This window comes from Delphinus delphis, chromosome 13, assembly GCF_949987515.2.
Source record: "Delphinus delphis chromosome 13, mDelDel1.2, whole genome shotgun sequence".
NCBI classification, from domain to species: Eukaryota; Metazoa; Chordata; class Mammalia; order Artiodactyla; family Delphinidae; genus Delphinus; species Delphinus delphis.
In genome coordinates this window covers 11,054,082-11,067,398 of record NC_082695.1, presented here as the reverse complement: position 1 = coordinate 11,067,398, position 13,317 = coordinate 11,054,082, and the positions used below count along the sequence as shown (strand labels likewise).

At 39.1% G+C, this 13,317-nt stretch overlaps 1 protein-coding gene across 2 annotated transcripts in view; it reads right to left on the bottom strand.

The window, feature by feature from the left end:
* Positions 1-13,317, bottom strand: part of TAOK3 (TAO kinase 3) — a 187,106-nt gene that overhangs the window by 34,686 nt on the left and 139,103 nt on the right. For both annotated transcript variants that reach the window (XM_060028083.1, XM_060028084.1), the window contains 2 exons: positions 12,188-12,355; positions 9,460-9,666 (listed from right to left, as the gene is read on the bottom strand). In XM_060028083.1, the coding sequence (XP_059884066.1) occupies positions 9,460-9,666; positions 12,188-12,355 (375 nt within the window). The remainder of the gene's footprint in view (positions 1-9,459; positions 9,667-12,187; positions 12,356-13,317) is intronic.

Sequence of the window (13,317 nt, the reverse complement as noted above, 5' to 3'; positions counted from 1 at the left end):
AAGCTAGCCACTAACTATGGGTACCACAGTGAAATAGTGCAGATACAGATAATTTCTATCACTGCAGAAAGTTCTATTAGATAGTGCTATAGATTAAAAATGCATCTCAACCCATATTTTTGAAATTTATAAATACTTGAGAGGTCAATTTAAAATTTTCTACATTATTTCCTGGGAAATCTAAATTCTTATTTCAGCAGGCAAAGAGAGATTAGGTGTGGGATTTATGCATCTAGGTTTAAGGTTCTAGAGAGGAAGGCACTGGGATCTACTACCATTCATATTGCTGGATATTTATTAATAAATTACATTAACTCCAAAATTGCTCTTACTTAATATTATAATCCCAGAAAAGCAAGATCCTTCTAAATGCTAGCAATCAGAAGAGATAGGCTAGGTAGAGGCCTGTGGTTTTATAGGTCAGAGTTTTGGTGAGTATTAGTTAGCTAACATTAAGTGTACTTACTGAGAGGGAGCTCTTCAATGCTGTGGCAGCAGCTAAACTTCAAATTTGGTAACTTGATTTACAAAGCTAACCTGTGGAATCCACACTATTCACATAACAGAATAAAACAAAACACATTCATATGCAAATATGTATAACTTTAATATTAGTTTTCTCTCAGATAAAAATTAACACTTGTAGGTTAGAACACTGCTTATCAAATTAAAAGTCACATCATATTTGCTAAGTTTTTAAACTCAAGGGTATTAGAATACACTGGAAAAATTAAAACTTGAGACCATAGTGATTTTAGTTGACATGTAGCTTAATTAAATAACCCACTAAGGTATATTTAAAAAATAATGCTATTTTAGAAGTTAGTCTGAGAGAAGAGGTCAAAAATTTTTAATCTACTTTAAATATAATAAATAATGCTAATGCTAAAAGTATAATCCCTTGCATCTCCTTAAAATTAAAAAAAAAATTTATTAAAAAATTTCTTAGTTTTTGTACTAGCTTCATAACAGATCACCAACACTAAGTCTCCAAATATTATACAAGAGACTACAGGATGAGGCAATATTTTAGTCTAACAGTGGATATTCAGGTGCATAGGGAAATAAATTTTAAAATATTCAACACCATTGCTTAAAACAAGTTCAAAACTCTGCAGACGACTTAAATAATGAAGCAATTTAAAAATGAGGGCAATGTGAATTGAGAAGCAAGTAAGAACAAATTAAACTATCAGCTTTACTGGGTATGTGGTCTGTTGGTTACATCACCCCTTCGAGTAGAAGCCCCTTTGAAAATGACTATACTTGCCTCCCAGAGTTTCCGACCTGAACACATTTTACGATCAATACTGGAAAAGGTGAATTTGCTATTTTACGCAGTTAAGCACCGCTGCATATGATTTACAAATGTTGATGAGAGGACCAACATCTTCTTTGATGTTGAAGAATGATTTCAGAAGTTTAAGAACAAATATCATGTTCTACCTTACCAAGACAAAATATATGACTTGTTTATAATTTATCCTTAAAACATTCTCATCCAGGAACGAACAAAATAGCTCTTTGAAATACCAATATGAATTGGGGACCAGTTTTAAGTAAGTCTGTGTTAACCTGGTAAATTTATAATGTCCTTTCTTTATAAAAAGTAAAACTTCTTCAGATTAAAAACTTTACTATTATTTCCTGGACAAAGGGCTTTACTTTTATTTAGACGTTTTTCCCTAAATGTCTGACTATTTATGCTTCCGAAATGAGGATTCATATTGTGGTCACTTGTTCAGAGTTTCTAGGTTAACTTGAAATTAACCTTGGAAACCACTCTACTGGACTCTGTTATGCTGTTCGTATACCTTTATCACACTCCTCATCATACTTATACTCGCCTTTGTATGAGACTATGAGCTTTTTTTTTTTTTTTGTGGTATGCGGGCCTCTCACTGTTGTGGCCTCTCCCGTTGTGAAGCACAGGCTCCGGACGCGCAGGCTCAGCGGCCATGGCTCACGGGCCCAGCTGCTCCGCGGCATGTGGGATCTTCCCGGACCAGGGCACGAACCCGTGTCCCCTGCATCGGCAGGCGGACTCTCAACCACTGCGCCACCGGGGAAGCCCCTGAGACTGTGAGCTTTTTGAAGGCAGAGTAAATGTGGTTTGAAAAATCTGTCTTCCCAGCACCTAGCATAGTGCTTGATACTTTGTGGGCATTCAAAAAAAAAGTTTGCTGAATAAATAAGCTCAAGAATATAGGTCTGAGGAGATTCTGGAGAAATGACATTTTCTTTGTTATTATTTAACAGAATTCAAATTTGTATTTCATAAAAACCTGCCACCCTGTACTCTAAGGAAGTCGCAAAACAGTGACACACACAAGCACACCTTTACATGGCGGGGCGGGGCCGGTGGCGGGGGAGTGGGTCTAAAAATGGCTTTTTTTCTGGTGACGAGACGTCTTTTTATAGATTCCCATACTTTTCACGCTGTGGAGAAGGGATCAGCAAACCCACCATCTCTTTCATTTTGTTCAAAATGATTAAATGATTGCCTAAGCAGGTACAGCTATCAAAAGCTGGGGCCAGAGGAAGGCGAGAAGATGGAAAAGGATATCTTCACCTGGAAGGACAGCTATTGGGGAGAGAAAATGACTAGCAGAACGCTGAGGATAAAGATGTTACTATAGAGAGGTGTTTTGTATGACTGCTCTGTTTAAGAAACATTGCCTTCATATGTTAATTTACTTTTACTCTGCCAAATGTGAGTTGAGTCAAAGAACCTGCCCCTCTCTTCAGCAAAAATAACAGGAAAGGCCACTGAAGCAAGTGAAAATTAAACTAGAACATCCTATCCCCTCAAGGACATTTCTCTTTTTTTCCTCCCACGAAAATGGTGAAAGCTGTTCTATTTTTAAAGAAGGGGGAAAAGAAAACCCCACTAACATTGACTAATAGGAAGGGTCAAGTAAAGCTTCAGGAGTTAGAAGAGAATGATTTTTTAAAAATAATCTCTAAAAGAGGGCCATGATGACTAGAGTTCATTAGGCATACTAGAAACAACAAATTGATTAATAAACAAAGAGTTTTAATATATTAAAGTCTCGTGATCTATATTAACAGAAGGCAGCAGCAAGTAACAGTAATTGATTTTAGACTTAAACAAAATAAAAGTATAACTTTTAATTGACAAATTAAAAAAATAGACTTTGTTGCTTAGGACGATATTAAAATCTGTTTGCTACTGCTGTACACCCAATGGTTTTAAGGTGTATGGTGGAGGCTCAGAGGCAGCCTAGGCTACAGCAAAAAAAACTAATCTGGATTAAGAGTTTGCCCTGGACTCATTTGTGAATAATCAAGAACTGAGGTGTAGAGTTGTGTCTTATAAAAGTTCATCTTCATTTTAGTTCACAAAACATCTTATTGAGTGCTTACTATGTGACAGACACCCATCTAGGTGGTACGTGAAGAGAGATGTCCTCGAGGAGCTAACAGTCTAGAGATGAGGTGATATTCTTGCTATTGGAAAAAGCAGTGTGGCAACACTAGCAAGAGGAAAAGAAATAAGTGCTTAAAGTTTATTTTGTCAGAATATACCTTTAGACTTATCAAATCATTCTTGCTCAAAGGGAAGATTAGATTAGGATCCCTTCAGGGCCTGGGAAAGACCAGAGTAGAGGCAAAGATTGTAGAGAAGCAACCTGAAATCCTGATATTAAAGGAAAATTTTCAGTGTCCCACTTTATATTTTTTGGACTTGATCTGTGATAGAACTGTCCTCTTAAAATCAGGGCATCTTTATTCTGGATGCAGAACAGTTAATTGCAAACCATGCCCTTACCAGTTACACATGGCCTTTAAAAGTAAGTTTACTTCCTATATAAAATGGTCATCTGGTCATATATATGATTTAACTAATTTAGGATATGTCTGCAGTCTTTATTGTAACAGTCAAGGGTGGGGAAAAAAATCCTCCACTCTTATTCTTATATTTTGATATTTATTAAGCATGTTCTTATTGTCTAGAGTACTATTATTGGAGAAAATCTATTTAATCTTTCAAACCATAAAGATATTTAATATTATTTAACCATTTTAATCCATTATGTTCAGTGAACCAAAACAGGATGGTGTTTAGTATCTGGTATTTAGTTCATTCACTGTGTACTTTTTGTCTGTTCCTCATTCATTCCATAGTTATTTACTTATTCATTTTATAGCCTATGCTGTGCCAGGCACTGTTCTAGGTGTTGAGATACAGTGCAGGACAAGGTAAGTATAGTTTTAGCCATGATGAAATTTACACTCTACTCATGAAATAACAGATAAATTAGTACATAATATAATTTTAGATAGTGACAAGTATTAAAAAGAAAATAAAATAGGATAATGAGATAATGGGTAGAACATTGTTTATAAAATGATAATTTGGGCTTCCCTGGTGGCGCAGTGGTTGAGAGTCCGCCTGCCGATGCAGGGGACACGGGTTCGTGCCCCGGTCTGGGAAAATCCCACATGCCACGGAGCAGCTGGGCCCGTGAGCCATGGCCGCTGAGCCTGCGCGTCCGGAGCCTGTGCTCCGCAACGGGAGAGGCCACAACAGTGAGAGGCCCGTGTGCCACAAAAAGAAGAAAAAAAAAAAAGATAATTTAGTGATGTATAGGCTTTTCTAAGATTCTAGAAACACAAAACTGGAAAATGTTTCATAAAACAGTAATGATTGCTTTTTTTTTTTCTTTGTGGTCACAAATTACAACAGACCCAGAAATGCACCGCCCAGATCCCCCTTTAAAGGAAGGAGTTGTCGGCAATCGTCTTTGGCTGTCAGTTCTCCTACAGGCTGCAGAGAGAGCAGCCTTGTCCAAGTCTGCACCCTTCCCAGGTTCCACATATGCAATGACTGATCTAGCCCTGGCCACTCTGGCCCAGTTTAGCTCCAGAGTTCCCTGGAGGGGTTGGCTGAGGCTGCCATTGGAATGCATCTCGGTTCAACTCTGCCCTCTGCCCAGTGCTGCTTCTTTCTCTTCCCTCCCACAGGTGTTGACCCCAAAGGGACTTCCTAATTAAAACAAAACAAAACAAAACAAGATCCTGCTGTGCTAAACCATCTCAGCTCTGCTTCCTGGAGAATCCCACAGGCAACACGTTACCCATACCTACACGTAATACAGTGTAGCTACCATCGCATCTACATGGAGAAGGGACTGATCCAGGCACTGGCTTTTAGGGAAAAAAAGCCTTTTCAAGTGAAATCTTAAGTGGAATCCAAATACATAATGTAGGAGATAAAAGTACACCTTGTCCTGAGTGAGGCATGGATGAAGCTTGCTCCTGAGCACAAAATTTCAGAGCTGGAAGCGACCTTGGAAATCATACAGAACAACTCCTTATTTTACAGATGGAGAAAATTAGGCCCAGAGAGGTTTGTGACTTGTCCAAAGTAAAATAAAACTAACAGTGGCAGACAGAACTTTAAACTAGTTTCCTCATTCCTATAGTCTACTATATAAAACTTTCTACTGAGAGTTTAAGATCCTACTTTATTTATGTTCCTAAGTGGAAAACTTTTAGGAATTCAAGTGAACCAACAAATAATGAAACTTCTGAATAATTGACTTCTATTGTGTTTAAAGATAATATAATTCTTTTTCATTAAAACAGAAAATTTCTTTTTGTGTGTGTGTATGTATGTGTTAGTTTCTGCTTTATAACAAAGTGAATGAGTTATACATATACATATATCCCTATGTCTCTTCCCTCTTGTGTCTCCTTCCTTCCCACCCTCCCTATCCCACCCCTCTAGGTGGTCACAAAGCACCGAGCTGATCTCCCTGTGCTATGCGGCTGCTTCCCACTAGCTATCTATTTTACGTTTGGTAGTGTATATATGTCCATGCCTCTCTCTCGCTTTGTCACAGCTTACCCTTCCCCCTTCCCATATCCTCAAGTCCATTCTCTAGTAGGTCTGTGTCTTTATTCCTGTCTTACCCCTAGGTTCTTCATGACATTTTTTTTCCCTTAAATTCCATATATATGTGTTAGCATATGGTATTTGTCTTTCTCTTTCTGACTTACTTCACTCTGTATGACAGACTCCAGGTCTATCCACCTCATTACAAATAGCTCAATTTCGTTTCTTTCTATGGCTGAGTAATATTCCATTGTATATATGTGCCACATCTTCTTTATCCATTCATCTGTTGATGGACACTTAGGTTGTTTCCATCTCCAGGCTATTGTAAATAGAGCCGCAATGAACATTTTGGTACATGACTCTTTTTGAATTATGGTTTTCTCAGGGTATATGCCCAGTAGTGGGACTGCTGGGTCATATGGTAGTTCTATTTATAGTTTTTTAAGGAACCTCCATACTGTTCTCCATAGTGGCTGTACCAATTCACATTCCCACCAGCAGTGCAAGAGTGTTCCCTTTTCTCCACACCCTCTCCAGCATTTATTGTTTCTAGATTTTCTGATGATGGCCATTCTGACTGGTGTGAGAAATAAAGATAATATAATTTTAAGCTCAGGTATAGGACTAAAATGGGTTTCATGAAGAGATACCATTATTTAATATTGTTTTTATATATAATATATTCTATTCTTGTAGCCTGCTTATAGTTTTTTCCTTTTTTCATTGTGGTAAAATACACATAGTTACCATCTTAATTATTTTTAAGTGTACAGTTCAGTGCTAATACACTTATAATGGTGTATAACTGTCACCATCATCTATTCCCATAACTCTTTTCTCCTTGTAAAACTGAAGCTCTGTACCCATTAAATAACAATTCCCCATTTATCCCCTCCCCCAATCCCTAGTAACCATCATTATACTTTCTGTCTATGATTCTGACTACCAATGGTAGTCATATACTTTCTGTCTATGATTCTGTACCCTAAGAGCCATAGAGTATTTGTCTCTTTGTGACTGGCACATTTATTTCACTTAGCATAATGTCTTCTCAGTTCATCCATATTGTAGCATATGGCAGAATTTCCTTCCTTTTAAAGGTTGAATAATACTCCATTGTACATATATACCACATTTTGTTTATTCATTCATCTGTCAATGGACATTTACATTGCTTCCACCTCTTTGCTGTTGTGAATAATGTTGCTATAAACATGAGTGTACAAAAATCTCTTTGAGACCCTGCTTTCAATGCTTTAGGATATATACTGAGAAACGGAATTGCTGGATCATATGGTAATTCTATTTTTAATTTTTTGAGGAACCACCATACCATTTTCCACAGTGGCTGCACCCTTTTCCATTCTCACCAATAGTGCACCAGGGTTCCAATCTCTCCACATCCTCACCAACACTTGTTATATGATGTTTTGTTTTAATAGTAGCCATCCCCTAATGTGTGTGAGGTGGTATTTCACTGTAGTTTTGATTAGAATTCCTTAATAATTAATGATGTTGAGCATCTTTTCATGTGCTTACTGGCCATTTTTATATCTTCTTTGGAGAAATGTTGATTCAAGTCCTTTGCTCATTTTTTTTTTTTTTTTTTTTGCGGTAAGCGGGCCTCTCACTGTTGTGGCCTCTCCCATTGCGGAGCACAGGCTCTGGACGCACAGGCTCAGCGGCCATGGCTCACGGGCCCAGCCGCTCCGTGGCATGTGGGATCTTCCCGGACGGGGGCACGAACCTGTGTCCCCTGCATCTGCAGGCAGACTCTTAACCACTGCGCCACCAGGGAAGCCCCTTTGCTCATTTTTGATTCAGGTTGTTTTTTCGCTGTTGTTGAGTTTTAGGAGTTCTCTATATATGCTGGATATTAATCCTTTATAAGATAGATGATTTGCAAATATTTTCTCCCATTCTGTGGGTTGCCCTTTTACTCAGTTGATATTTCAGACTATAAATTAACATCTGGTTTTCTTAGCTGATTACACCAAGGAGAAAAAAGTATTGAAAGGCCCATATTATTACAAGAAAGCTCTATAATGGCATGTAAAAATTAAAATTAAAACCCCCAATGAGTTCAAGACCAGCGTCTTTTTTCTTGTTGATTATGCCAGTAGAGTCTCTCTTCTAATTTTGGGTGCTCATTTGAGAGGTCCTGGAGTAAAAAGATCCAGCAGAATTCCTCTTCTTTTGCTCTCTATCCCCACGGAGCCCCAGAGGTAACGGAAAGGAAAAAGTCGATCTCTATCAGCATCCATGATAGCTCCTTCCAAAAAGAGAGCCCAGCAAAACCTTCTTTTCAACCTTTCAAATACATGACCACTTGCCCAAGTTCAAAGAAGGACAGCTGACAATGCTGAACTCTTAGCAGATTTCCGCATCTGCATGCTATCACTCCTTTCCTCAAAATGCTTTTATGGTTTTCTAATAATCTGGGTCCTTGCTGTCTCTCTGGTCTTAATTCACTTTCTATGTAGTTCACCAAACTCTAATCTCTCAGATCCTTCCCTTCTTCCTTGAACATACAAAGTTCCTTTTGTCACAGGGCCTTTGTACATGCTGCTTCCTGACTCACCCCAATCTTTCACCCCAAGGTAGCTAACTTCTATTTGTTTCTGAAGTTTCAGCTTGAATGTCACTTTACTGGGGAGACTTTCCCCTACTCCCTGCTAGATTAAGTCCTCCTTTTACCCAGAACAAGTTTTATAATTACATGATAAAGTTACTTGTGTGATTATTTGCTTACTCTCCCCCACAGATAATAAGCTCCATGAAGGCATCATGTCTGTTTTGTCTGTATCCACAGGGCCTACCATAGTTCCTACCAGATAATAAAGGTCCCCACCAATGTTTGTTGAATAAATGAATAAGTTAATCAGTTCAGAAAATAAATGTAATCCCTCCACTATTCATGACTAGGCACCAATATGTTTTCTCATGCCTTCCATCCTTACCTGTTCAATTTCCTTTTTTCCCAAGAAAAATGCACACTTAATAGTGAAAAAAATTCTTAAACTTGCTCACCTACTGGAATTAGACTGTGATCACTGATACTTATTAAAATAAGTACATAGGGACTTCCCTTGTGGTGCGGTGGTTAAAACTCCACCTGCCAGTGCAGGGGACAAGGGTTCGAGCCCTGGTTGGGGAAGATTCCACATGCCATGGAGCAACTAAGCCCATGTGCCACAACTACTGAGCCTGTGCTCTAGAGCTCGTTGGCCACAACTACTGAGCCCGTGTGAGTAGAGCCCATGCTGTGCGACAAAGAGAAGCTACCACAATGAGGAGCCCGTGCACTGCAACAAAGAGTAGCCCCACTCGCCACAACTAGAGAAAGCCCATGCACGGCAATGAAGACCCAACGCAGCCAATAAATAAATAAATAATAATAAAAGAAATAGGCACAGATACAACTTGCCTAGTCCTACATTATCTTTTTACCATAAAAGAACTATCGTGTGCTAGGTTGAGTCCCACATTTCAGTTGTGAAAGGGGAACTAAAATATCTGGATGCTAAGTGACCTGAGCTGGCTTCATTATGATTGGCAAAGCCTAGTGCTGTGAAGGGGACCATGAAACTTACCTTCCTGTGCACAACAGAGGAACTGGAATTTACTGGGCTTTCATCATCATGCATCATGACAAGCTCCGAGCTGCTATCATCCATGACCTCCTGCATGCTGTTCACACTGCTGCTCTGGCTGCCTGTGCTCACAGACATGCTTGGGATGGAATGGTTGCTGCCCAGGCTGTCCAATTCCCTGCTCAGGCTGGTTCCATGTTCGCTGTCCTATAAAAATGGGGCACTTGGGTTAAAAAAAAATGACTGGAGATAAAGTACCAATCCATTGACTAAGCTATTAAGTACACTCAATTTTGCAGTGCCAAGTTGCTTTTCTGCCAAATCTGCAAGGATAAACTTTTAATGTAGTGGCTCCACTACTCCCCTACCATTTTCTGACACCTTCAATTCACTTCTATGCCTTCCACAGGGGCTATTCTGGGCATGGGTCATAAGGCTCCAAATGCTGCTATGCCAGGGCTTTCCTCTGTCATATGCGACTTTTCCTCTGATATGTGACTATCATATTATTGTATTGCTATTCGGTAATCAGAACCAGGCCAGGTTTCTGAGAGACCTTCAGGAACATCAGGGTGCTAGGGAAAGACCGCAGGCTACTGAACAGGGGACCTCTAGGATATCTACAAACACGGCAGTCGTCACTTGAAACTCAAAGCGAGTGAAGAGAGCTTTCAGAGATTTGACAAACAATATGGTCCTTTGCAAGTCATTACTGAGTAACTTCATATCTAAGCAGGGATATTAATTCTACTGTCCTGGACAGGTAATTAAATTCTGCCTCCCTCAGGCAATTCTATCATGCTTACCTCTGTAATCTTATTAAATATATCTGTCAAGTAATACTGGTATTCATCACTACTCGTCCAAAGACTACTATTTGAGAAGTGATAAAATAATCAGAACATATAATTTATCCATCACAGTGGGATATCTTTCGATACAAGATTAAATAATATAATTAAAGAAACTTAGCTCCAAAAAACCCCTATTTTCAAAGAACCATGCTGTACATACATAACTTTAATGAATTGTTACTTAGCCATGGTAATATAAGGAATCACTGACAAAGGTAATTTGGGTAATTTAAAATGATAGATAATACATTATATTTTTAATAGATTTATTTTCCCAATTAAAAGGGCTCATTTGTATATATGCAATCAAGAGACTTTATATTCCAATTCAGCTTTCTTAATTCCATTTTTATAATTATTGATAAAATAATTTTATTTTCTTTTATATTAAAAAGCTAAACTAAAATTCATTCTTCATTCTTTTCCTATTTTTTAATCTATTTTTAGAGGAAGAGGAGTTCTTTCTTTTGTTCAAGGCTAATCCCTGCACTAATGCTCTTACTGTTATGTACTTCCTGAGATCCTACTTCTTTAACTGCATCTCCTTCCTCTATCTCCAATGCCTCTGTCCTGGCTCCTTTCCTTCTGCATATAAATATGAAGAGGGCTGCCCTATATGTATATACCTTTCTACCTACTGCCCTTTGTCACTTTTCCTTCTTGGCCAAATTTACGAATCTTAAAATAACCAACTTTTGCTATCTCTGCCTTGTCACTTCCCATTTATTCTACAACCCATGGTAATCTACTATTTATCCTAACTATTCCTGTAAAACTATTTTTACTAAGGTCATCAAGAAGGCCCTACTTGTAAAACCCAGTTAACACTGTTTTTGGTCCTTATGTAACTTGACTGCTCTGTGGCATCTGATGGTATTGGCTGCTCCCTCCTTGAAGCTGTGTACGCTCAGTAACATCTGTGACGCCTTTATCAACCAGGTCTCCCTCTTCTTGTGTGGCATGGACCCTCGTCTCATTCTACATTCAGCTCCTTGATTCATCATCATTTTAATGTCCTTGACCCCCATCCAACTATCCTTTACCCAGACCTCTTTCTTATGTTCTGGATCTGTATTTCCCAACCAAATGCTAGATATCTCCGTTCAGGTGTCCCAATTGTCATTACCCTTCCCTTCGACCAATCCTTCTTAAGTTATTTGAATGAGAAACCAGAGAGTCATCTTCCTTTAAAACCTCCATCTGTACACTGTGTCAGTAGCATATGATGCCAGGAACTTAAGACTCAGTAGGCATCAAACTGAAATCATGCTTAACCTCCTCTTTCTCCTCGGTTCTTTTTCTCTGTTCTTGGTATTGACATACTCTAGTCACCTAGGCTCAAATGCTCAGAGTCACCGTAAATTCCTCCTCATCTGTCACTGTCAATGAGAAGCACTGTATTATCAAATCTACCTCTACAGTATTTCTTAAGTGTTCCTTTTCCCCTGATTCCCATAGACACTACCTTTACTGCCTCTTGCATGGATTATTATCCAGAATGTTACCTATTCAAATCCATCTTACACTCTGATGCCAGGATAATCTTCCTAAAGCACCGCACTTCCCTGAGTCTAAAATGCCCTAGGCCTGCCTGTCAGAAACGGCCCACCTCTTCACTAATCCCCACCAGCTGATGACTTTTTCTCTCCCCACTATGGCCCCTGCCGTGTGCTCTCCCTCTACAGCATTTTTCATATTTCGCCTTCTATAAGAGTTATTTTATGAATGTCTCTTCTGCAACTCTGCATGTCTCTTAAGGCAGAGAACATCAATTACACTGTTATTCCCCAAAGTGTTTTTCATAGCGCGCTGGTCCAGAACATTTTCACATAGTAGGCATTCTATAAGTGCCTGCTAAAATAAACTCAACCTACTTCTTCATCTTCCTGTGACTCATTCAAGGGTCCATTTCGTGTCTCTTGGAAAAGGATTTTTTTCATTTTCCGGTACTGTAGGTTATCTAGCTCACGAACAGCATCTTTTGTCCTCTGTATGAGGTCAATTAGGACACGTAGTGGCCGGTCTCGTCGAACAAAGTCATGCTAATTGAGGGAGGAGAAAAAACAGAAACTGATAATGAGGAGACATATTTTTAGGTGCTAGATTTAGATACAAAAGTAAATAGACATAAAACAGCTCTGTGGATTTTGAAGAAATAACAAGATATGATTTTCATTTCATGTAGCCTGTCATCTTTATAAATCTCATAGAGCAATAACTATGCTTTTCTCTTCTTCCTCAAGCCCCATTTTGTGGACTTGTCCTAGAATTTACTCGAGAATTCTTGAGGTTTACTTTACCATACAAGTAGTGACAATGACTAGAACTTTAAATAGTAGCTGAGAGCTTGTGACTTTCAAATCTGAAACTACATAATAAGCAAAAGAATGCAGAGTATAGAATATTCTTCTTATAATCTGCCTCAATCCTCTTCCCCACCCTATGCTACCCTTTTAAAAACAGACTTGTGGGGCTTCCCTGGTGGCGCAGTGGTTGAGAGTCCGCCTGCTGATGCAGGGGACACGGGTTCGTGTCCCGGTCCGGGAAGATCCCACATGCCGCGGAGCGGCTGGGCCCGTGAGCCATGGCCGCTGAGCCTGCACGTCCAGAGCCTGTGCTCTGCAACGGGAGAGGCCGCAACAGTGAGAGGCCCGCGTACCGCAAAAAAAAAAAAAAAAAACCAGACTTGTGTATATTTTGTTTTCTATTTCTGTGGTCATATATAGTGTATGCTTGAAAATATGGCAGCTATTCCATATATCCAGAAGTCAGAATTCTGGCAACTTTATCTTCTCTTTACAGAGCTGTATAACCAGAAATAAGGGAAAAGGGTCTCTGAGAAGTAAAAATATCCGCCCCAAAGTCCTTCAGTTTTTCTTGGTATAAACGGGCTTCACTTTCAATATTATCAACGATCTCTAAGATATTCTGGCTTCCTGGTTTCTCAGTCTACAGCATTCAGAAAGAGGGAACAAAAGTGGGAGAATAAAGGACTGAGAACTGT